Source organism: Agelaius phoeniceus, chromosome 3 (assembly GCF_051311805.1).
Source record: "Agelaius phoeniceus isolate bAgePho1 chromosome 3, bAgePho1.hap1, whole genome shotgun sequence".
In the NCBI taxonomy this organism is placed as follows: domain Eukaryota; kingdom Metazoa; phylum Chordata; class Aves; order Passeriformes; family Icteridae; genus Agelaius; species Agelaius phoeniceus.
In genome coordinates, this window is record NC_135267.1 from 66,273,324 (window position 1) to 66,283,230 (window position 9,907).

General features: G+C 39.3%; 1 protein-coding gene across 3 annotated transcripts in view; it reads right to left on the bottom strand.

Moving 5' to 3' along the window:
* PDE7B (phosphodiesterase 7B) overlaps window positions 1–8,652 on the bottom strand; it is a 170,507-nt gene extending 161,855 nt beyond the window's left edge. The window contains exons 1-2 of one of the 3 annotated variants that reach the window (XM_077175508.1): window positions 8,488–8,652; window positions 8,162–8,276 (exon numbers count right to left, since the gene is read on the bottom strand). In XM_077175508.1, coding sequence (XP_077031623.1) covers window positions 8,162–8,182 — 21 coding nt within the window. In that variant the 5' untranslated portion in view covers window positions 8,183–8,276; window positions 8,488–8,652. Of the gene's footprint in view, window positions 1–8,161; window positions 8,334–8,487 lie in introns of all 3 variants that reach the window. The other 2 variants (XM_077175509.1, XM_077175510.1) reach the window with 2 other exon arrangements.
* Window positions 8,653–9,907: the final 1,255 nt, after the last annotated feature.

Genomic DNA, 9,907 nt, shown 5'->3' on the forward strand with positions numbered 1-9,907 from the left:
GTGGCGTATTAGGTGGTCCAGATAGCTGTGACATTGTCCCCAAAGATAATTTCTGATCAGCTGACATATTAAAACATTATAATTCTCCCTTGGTCATATTATGGGATTTGAAACAATGAAACAATGTTTGCTATGGTACTTAAGCAAAAAATAAAAACCCAAGCTGAATTCCACACTCCTTTGCTCTGGTAGAGAAGCCCTGAAGGGCTGAATTTGGGGAGGGATGAGAATAATAATAATATACCTGTAGTGCATATGAAAACCCCTTTTTAAAGCAAATGTGTTTCACATTTTAAAAAAAATGCATTCTACATGCAGATCTTCGTGCAGAAATAATCTATTCAGCATTATAGGGTTCCTATAAATAAAGTATGTGTTGATGATTTTTTCCCCCACTTACTTTGAATATAAGAAGCAGAAGTAGAACTAAGTCTGTTGGTAGGAGAGTGAGAAGAGGATTGCTGAAACATTTGGAAATTAAAGGTTTCAGTGGTCTCTGAGCTTTCAATTCAGGTGCTATAAAATAAAAAACTAAGCAGACTCTTCAAAATGGTCACTGGATGGTCACCAGAACTTCACAGAATCATCTGTGAAGTTGGAAGAGACCTTGTCAATCATGTTGTCCAACCACCTATCACTGACCTCTGCCCACGAGCAGGCACCCAAACCAAACAATGTCCCTGTAGCCCTCAGTCCTCACAAGCAAGATGGACATGCTGCAGTAGCGGTGCGATGCTTTTTCCTCCTCTGTAAAATACATCTGAGCTTTCTTTTTAAAAACAACTGGTTATTGGTACAAAAGTTGTTCAGAAGGAGGTGCTCATTTGAAGGAAACACCCATCAGAAAAGTTTCTTGGGTTCAGGACAGAACTCCTGGAGCTGCAGGTAAATGTCTGCCTCAAACCACCTTAATTAATGTGCCCCTTCAGCAGTGTAGAAGCTTAATATCCACACTGGGGCTACAGATGGGGCAGTGGAATGTGGATTGTCTCTATGAGGCCCCATGAAGACCCAGCTCAACTCTCAGGGGACACTGCAGTGGTAATCCACCTCAGGAAAGCTTGACAGAAGCAGAGAAGGAACTGGAATCTTTTCTTCCACACCTTCTTGAAACCACTAAGAGGCTACTGGCTATGTCTGTCTGTCTGAGGTAGAGAGGGAAAACATTTCCCAGGCAACCTCTAACACAGAGAAATTTTTCAGATCCAGCCATTTCATTTAGAGACTAAAGTGAATTTTAGCTTTTTAGAAAGCCTGGCCATTTCTATCAGCTCTGATGATGATATATAGGATGAACTTCATTCGATGCTCTCATGTTGCACTGGTATTTGTTACCATACTATTACAGAGGTTATACTTTGGTAGTGGATAGGATTGCTATAGTTATAGTTTCATGGTTCAAAGAGACAGGATGTTACAATCCTACTGCATGAAAATTTTCTTATGATACAGCACAGTACATGTTGGGTCCTAAACAAAATTACTGTTTTCCTGTTATTCCTCAGCTTTTAAAAATATTACTTACATAGCTGTGTTCTTAAAACAGATCATGGTCTGTTCTCAAAATGAGCAACATCAGCCCCTTCTGTATTACAAATATATAAAGTTTTGCAGATGCTAGAACATAAGCTAAAAATTAAATGTAGGGATCTGATTTCAAATAAAATCTGGTAAACATTTATCTTCTGTGAGAAAGGGAAGGAAAGGGAGGTTAGAGTGTCATGGGAGGAAAAGAATGCATCACAGCTTCTGTGGAACCAGAAAAGCAGCCCTGTGGTACCACACTGCTGAGGAAGTTGTGGAAAACTGGTATGAAACAGGTATGATGCAAGGTTAATGAGCCTAAAATTTGATCTAACCATTGAAGAGAAGGAATTAATTTTAGTCCTGAAAGCTCAGTGTGTCTGATCTTTCACAGGTATAAATGGATGGAGTCCTATTAAACTTGGTGGAATCATGACATTTTACACACACTCACAGCACTCCAATTAGAGTCTTGTTTTTATCTTTTCGTTGTTCTGCTTTTCAAAGCAGTCCTAGTAAAACAAACTAACTGTACACTGGAGGAATTTGCTTGGTGAAGAAATACATTCCAGTTGTATCTTTCTAGCTGATACTTACAGTTTGCTCAGGAAAATAATTTTTTGTAATGAGAGAATTTTATTTAGTATTGTAAGAGCATTTTCAAGTGTTTTTTAATGTGTTCTCAGATCTGCTGAAGCAGAAAGCAACTTGCTGTCCTCCCAAGCCCTGAACACACAATGTTTCTCTCTTTCCTTCCTTGATCTGTGCAAGTTCTTCTTTATTTATAAGCAGATTATTATTAATAATTATTATTTTTCTGGCTGTCTGATGGTCTTCTAAGGACCATATTGATTAAATGGAGATACACTGCCTAATTACATTTATGATGGCCATTCTGATGCTACGTCAACATTGTTATTAATAGATACTCAGATGGCAGTGTGTAAAACAAAAACATTTCAACACTTGAAACAGAAAGAGCTCTAGAAAATACTCTGTTTCAACATGGTTTTCAGTTCACACAAAGCCAGAAGTGTTCTTTCTCCATGGAGGTGTCATGCATCTGTTTTCATCTCTCTGGGTGTCCATGTGAGGTCTTCTCCATCCCAGCAGCCTCGTATGCACCAAGCCCTCATTCTGTCCAACCTTCTCAGAGGTTCAAAGCCAAGTGGTAATTTAAGGAAAAGGCAAAACCAAACATCAGGTGTTGCCCATCTTTAGTGTACTTCAGCATGCAGCTGCACACGTGTTCCTCTACAGAAATACAAAGCAGATTCTCTCCTCTGGGACTGTGCAAGCAGAGGTCCCAGTTGTTACTCTATACCTGGATCACTGTACATAAAGGGGAAAATAGCTGCACCCTGTGGATGACAGCTGAATTTTTGAGAAAGTACTGAGGCATTTCATGTCAATACATGTTTGTTGGCACAGCAACCACCTGGGGATCCACACCTCTTTTACCAATCCTTGCACATTTGATGGTAACTCTGCCTCCTCATATTAAAACAAGCCCCAGAACCTGGCCAGTCTTTACATGCCCTCTAGGCAGTGTGTTAAGTTGTGCAGGGGGAAAGAGAAGGAATAAGAACGTGAGCACACATATCCTTTCTTGCAGAAGTAATAAAGGGCTGCTGCCAATGGGAGCAGAACTGATCACACAGTAGATCAATACCATCCTCTGGGAATTTTCTAGTTAAGTTGATGTTTCTTAATTTCAATTATACAGATGTATATTTCTCTAAGACATTCCCGAGTTGCTGCATATTCAGTCAAAACATGCCTCCCTCCTGCTTTATTCTTTGAAAGGTAATGACCATCCTTCCCAAAACACCTTTCCTACATACAGAGGAGTTAGTATCATAAACTTTGCCATGAACAACCATGCAGAAAATTGTATACAGGTCCTGACAGCAGCTGCCCCACAAATGTGTTTTTATGCCACCGCAACAATTAGCTAAACTTAATTTGACAGGAGATTCTCTGCTCTTCTTTTCAAAACCTTACACTGCCAGCATTAACACACACCGTAGTGAGATATTAGTTGGTGAGTTTTCTCATACCAGAAATTTTTGTGGGTAACTAATACAAACCCACCAGCCACAGAAAAAAATGCCTCTGCAACTGTTTCCTTCAAAATATTTGTTTCTACTTTTTTAAAAATAACTTACTCAAAGGGAAGTAAATCTTGCTGCTTGTGTCTGAGGGCAATTCTTCTTTAGCTAAAATGTAGCAAATTTGTCTGCCTGTGACTGGAAGAATCCTAACTGTTCATGTCCACCTATTAAGAGGAAGAGGTCATCAGCTATGTTTATCCATCCAGGCAACCTGGGCGTCTTATTTGGCTGGACAGCGAGCTGGCAGAAGAATATCATATGCCACCACAAGACTATGTGACTTAAATAAGTAGCTGAACTGAATTCTTATCCATCCTCACTCATAGCTCCTACTGGGAGAAAGAACAGAACAAAAAAATACAACTCAATAGTACCCTTCCATTAGTTAATTTCTCTCATTTGACACTGTTTACACACTTAAATGATAGCCCTGGACTTTTCACTTTTCAAAGAACAGAACAAGGGCCAAATGTATATCAAAATTACTGCATCAGTGGACTGATTATATCACACCACTCAATGTGTGCAGAGGAAATGCTTAATTCACTCGACTGCTGGATTTCGAGAATTGTCTTTGCCACAGACTTTCACTCACAGTTTTGTCACTGAAGCCTGGCCTCTGGAAATACACTGTTCTTTGTGATCTGCTTCTGATTTGTTAATTTTATACTTTAAAACTGGAGGCTTTAAAACAGCCATCATTTCCCCAGACCTGAGCACTGTGAACCCTTGCAATACATCTTCTGAATCCCACAGTCTATTACAGGATAACAGAAATGACAGGGTTCAGAGCTTCAAATACTGTTTTCTAATGCAATTTTTTTGGAATGGCACTGTAGTAAGAATAATAGTAAAAATTAAATTTAACAGTTCTCCACAGTTTCTAGGATGATACAGAAGAATTCTTTTTGCAGAAAAATCTTTGCAGAAGTTGTCTTTGCATTTTCAAATTCTGTGAATTATTTAAACACATTGTCTTAAATACAACAAGTGCATTCTATATTTCTAGTATTTATACAAAGCTAATACTTCAGATCTGAAAAACCACCACTACTGTCAGAAGGCATGTTATTTGGTTTCCACTCATTTACTGTGAAGCACAAAAGGTTTCTAGCAATCCTTATCTGATTGCATATGTGGTATCTGGCACTGTGACCCATCTTCTCAGAATTATTCATCTTTAGGTGCCAAAATTGATGCAACCTGTGGTAGCCAGGGAAAGAAAAAACATCAGAACTCCTGAACTACTTTTGTACGCTTAGGCTTTATCTGTGTCTCAGTGTCATCAGGGTACAAACTCTAAAGAACATCAATTCTACACCCTGAAGCTTGTGACTGAAAAGTGCAAATTCCACACTAGAGGTAAAGCTTACTGGAAGTGTAAGAACTGATGTCCCTGCAAGAGTAAGTCAGCTTGCTGGCTGAAGAACAAGAACGATGAATTTCATACTTCTGACATCTTCTACCCAATATGGATCTGAGAGGAGGAATACTGAACCATCATTTGATTACAAAAGACTTAATTTTGTTCTGGCAGCTAGTAGGACCGCAGCTGTCCCTTTCACTTTCACCCTGTGACAAGCACATGGAATGCTGTAATAATTTCAAGCATGAAAATGGAGTAACAACGCGATGATAAACAACGCTGAGTAGCTAAGAATTCCTATTTACATGGGATATCTTCCTGGCTGCACCAAATGACTTGTTTTCTGTTAGCCTGGAAACCAGAACCAATCTCATCAAGAGCATCTATCTACCTCAATATGAGGAGAAATTAAGTCTCAAATATTTTTTTATGATTAAATAGAGATGTGTCAGGTTTTACTCTGTTGACACTAATGGCTTGGTTAATAGCTGGCATTTTTGCTTCATGTAGCTCCTATAATGAAACTACCAGTACAAGAGCAGTTTTTTGCCTGAGATTGAAAAATTACAAGAAAGCCATATATGTGTCATAGAATACCAATTTTCAGACCATTTCTCATTAAAGTATGCTTTAGCTATTGGTAGAAGAACCATGTAATGAGTGAAAAGCAATTACATATGATCAAATGTCTTAAACATACATCATACTTGCAATGAAGACCCTGGAAAATCAGTCTGCTACCATGACTTACCTAGAAGTCTGGTAAGAGCAAGCAGAGGGCTCATTTGCCCATTTTCAGAAGGGAAAAGGACATAAACAGTGAGAAAAAGACATAAACAGGAGCAGCTGTTATAATGATATATTTATATACTATTTTACACAATTAAAGATTTTACAATTTTAAAAAGTGATCTGTAGTATATTGGATGTGCCTTGGTCTGATGGAATCACTGGAACTTCACTGGTGAAAACTCCTGTCCACCCTATGGCAATTAACTCAGAAGAAGCAGCCATTCATAGCCCATGAAACTTCTGCAATACACAATTTTTTGGAGACAGTGTGAGTGCAAATGTCAGTAAGTGTTTTGTCCACTGCAGAGAGGCCAACCTTAAATTGTATTTTTTCTAGATGCTGAATTGAGATTGTTCAGAGGAAACACTGCAAATAAACTTTTCTTACAAAACCAGCAAAACTCATTTCCTCAGCTGAAGTCCACTTACCAGATTTTCTATTAGTACCACCACTAGTAGCTGCTACGGAACACAGATGCACCAACATGTAGACACAGAGCTTAAACCAAAGCTTCTCTAAAAACTGTTTATCAAAAGAAGTGAATAATTTAATTCTCAGAAATTATTATAAACAAATATCTTACAGATTGTCTTTTGGAAACTTGAATATATTTATGGTTACAGGGTTTTTCCCTACAGACCAGGTTATAGTCTCTATAGGCTGAAACATGCTCAGTGAAATTTACAAATTAATCATCTAACCAACACTCTGTTAGCCTTTCTGAACTTGAGCCTAGAGAAGTATTACTTTAGTTTTTGGAAACAGCTGGCAGTTCACATAGTAAGAATTTGGGGAGGGCTGAGGAAGAAAGAATGACACAGAGATTACAGAATAACAGTTCACCCAACTAAGCTTGACTTCAGCTTTTTGGATATGAGAAAAGATCTTCCTGCATCTTCAAAGAGATGGGGCACTACAGAGCTTATCTGTGACAAACCTCTTTGTTTCTGCAGTCATCAGTGAAGGTACAGCAAAGGAAATGGAGGAGCTGCAGTTATGCATTTGCAATACACAAAGTCCTTGTTTTCCCACTAGGCACTGCAGAATAGCAATTGTCCATTCACAGCACATAGCACATCCTCTGCATTTCAGAGCTAATATTTTTGCAGTCCTTAAGCTAGCATGCTTCAGCCTAGTGTAGTTAATGTTTTTAACCCTATGGGGTACACTGCAGGAGATAGGTGTGCTCATGTTCTGTTCCTTGTTAAAGGAATTGGTTTTTTAGGTATAATTTTTAAAGTTAAACTGAAATTTTCAAATTGCCAAGGATTTATATCTACAGCAACATTTCAAACAGAGCTATGAAAAGTCTCTTTCCACAAATCAGAAAAATATGAAGATTGCTGGTTATTGAACATACCTGTATATTAATCCAATTAACAACAGAAATCTCCTGTCTTGGCTGGAGTTATTTTCAAGACCACTTGTACACACAGACACACAGACACACAGACACACACACACAAGCTCTGACAAGTGGCTCTTCCTCTTGTAATCTAGAATCACACTCTTGAAAACAATGTTAGTTTGATGGTAGCAGTTGCTTTCATTTACTGCAGCACACACTGCCCACTGTGATGCTGCAATACTCATTCAAGGCAGATCACTGGCTCAAATATGAATTGAAGCTATATGCTATCAAACAGATGCCAGGTTACATCACTTCAACTCCTGAGCAAATTCCCACTTTTCTCTGCTTAGGTAGCAAAAGCTGTATGAAAACTGGTGTAAATATAAGACAAGCAGCTCTCTCCCTTCCCAGTGGGGATCTGTTTCTTAGTCAAAGCTCAGGCTGCTTCTTAATTTTGAACTTCTGAACCCAAACCAAGTAAACTAATCTAAGCATGTATTTAAAAAAAAAAAAAAAAAGCAGTACATGTACTCCTAAAAATGAAGCCAATATTCTTTTCTGCTTGACCTGTTTATTTCCAACTCTTCCTCCCTCTGCTCTAACTCTCAGAAAAACTCACAGCCCCCTCAGGATAGGAACAAGTTTCTGTTTTCTTCTTCCTTCATCTAAGCCAGACAAGTCCCAGGTCTCCTCTCCTGCCACAGAGCAATAGGAAAACATACAGAAAAAAATCAACCACATTTTCCCCAGCAGCGTCAGAAAAGACTTCTACAAGAGATTCTTTTTGCAATCTTCTGTAACCATCAAATGGTTAAATCAACATAAGTTAAAATTTTCATCTAGTTTGAATAAAGAGAAAAAGGGACGAAATTCAAAATACGGTTGCTGTAGTAACAATCACCAGTAAAAATCTTTTCCACCAAATAATACTATTATCTCCCTCTCCCCCTCACAATTTTAGTTCCCCTTCAAAAGAATAATCATGCTGCTTCTTTTAGATTTGCTGTACATACCTCAACCATTAAACAAGACATTTAACCATAGTGGCAGTTCTGTGACCTTTGAATGCCGTGAAATCTCTAAGCGGTGCTGCTTGTTCATGAAGACTTGTACTGCAGAGTCCAGTAACTGCATCCAGGATTGGGAATAGAAATAAGTAACGACAGCAAACTAAAATAATAGTAACTAAAAAAAAAAAAAAACAAACCAAAAAGAAAAGAAAAAAAAAGAAAAAAAAGAAAAAAAAAGGATTTTTTTTAAGAGAGAAAAAAAAAAAGGAAAAGAAAGAAAAAGGAAAAGAAAACCTCCCCAAGTCCCCCAACCCAGCCAGTAAAACCACCTTAAGAAGCAAAGAGGCTCGGGAAGAGAGCGCACTTGTGTGCCAGGGCAGGGCTGGGTAGCGCTGAGGCTGCTGCAGTCTGGCCGCCCGTGTCAGGCCGGGCGGGCGGGCGGGGAGGCGCTGCCAGCGCCGGGCGCGGAGCGCAGAGCGCAGAGCGCAGAGCACAGACCAATCCCCGCCCTGCTGCCAGCGCCGCCGAGAAGCCTTTTCTGTTTATGTTTCCTCATTTCGGGAGTGACGTCAAAGGGTTTAGTTTTTCCTCTGCATGTGCTATTAATTTTAAACGACTACTATGGGAGGAATGTGGCAGTGATTGAGGCAGGCTACCCTAGGCGAAAGAAGCCGGAGTCATGATTTATCTATCCTGGATTCAGCTCAGAAAGATTTTATATCCAGAGGTACTAGAAAGATCCAAAATATCCTCACGACATGGGGAAAGGCTATAAATATGCTTACATATATTGAAGTATTCTTAAATATACACAAGATGTTTTCCAGGGCGAGCTGGGTAATGTCTATGGGTCGTGGTGCAAAATCAGACCTGATTCTGCCCTCGCCCTACAGTAAATCAGGAACTGCTTGTCTAAGTTCAGCAGTGTCACACCAGTGTAAACCTGGCTAACGAGATAAGGCTGTGACTACTGTACACATCCTTCTATCAGTCAGCAGGAGCTACACTGCAGATTAGCAAACTGCTTTCCTTGCCCCATCCGAGTCACGGATGCAGTCGCCCTGGAGGGCTGATCTGGGCAAACAACTGCTCCTTCCACCAGCAGCCCAGCTGTGCTCGCCTGTGAGCTCTGCTGTGGGCCACCAGACAGCATTTTATTTAGTACCAAAGTCCACATCAAAAGGCAGAGGAAGGTAGACCTTGGCTTTTAATATAACTACACCACTGGCAGTGGAGAAACCACGCTGCTGAAGCTTCAAGAAACAAATAACATTCATCAAGGTCAATTAGCATGGGCAAAAAAGGCCAAAACAGCACAAGATAATTGATAGGAAGTCAGTTGACAACAGTAAGTGTTTTGTTATTTGCATCATTCTAATTTTATCAATTTGTTCTTCTAGGGAATCCTTTCAAAGATCTCAGTCTGTGAGGCACAATTAATTTCTAAAAAGTCTTAACAGTCTTGCATTTAATTTTAAAACATAGAGAAGTGCTTTTAAAAATGAGTAGACAGAAAGCTCTTGAGAAAGAAATTTCTTAGTGCTTCACAGAACATGTTCAAATACAGTAGAAGTCATAGGAACTTCCCCATGACCACCAATTGATTCTACCAAAATGCAGCTCCAGAGTGGCCAAAATATTTAACGATTTTTTGCTTACCAAAAAGTGTGTCTGTGCTATCACTGCTAATGCAATCGTCTTCACAAACAAATGCTAAGTTGTATGGGGATGTAAATGCTAGAATAACAT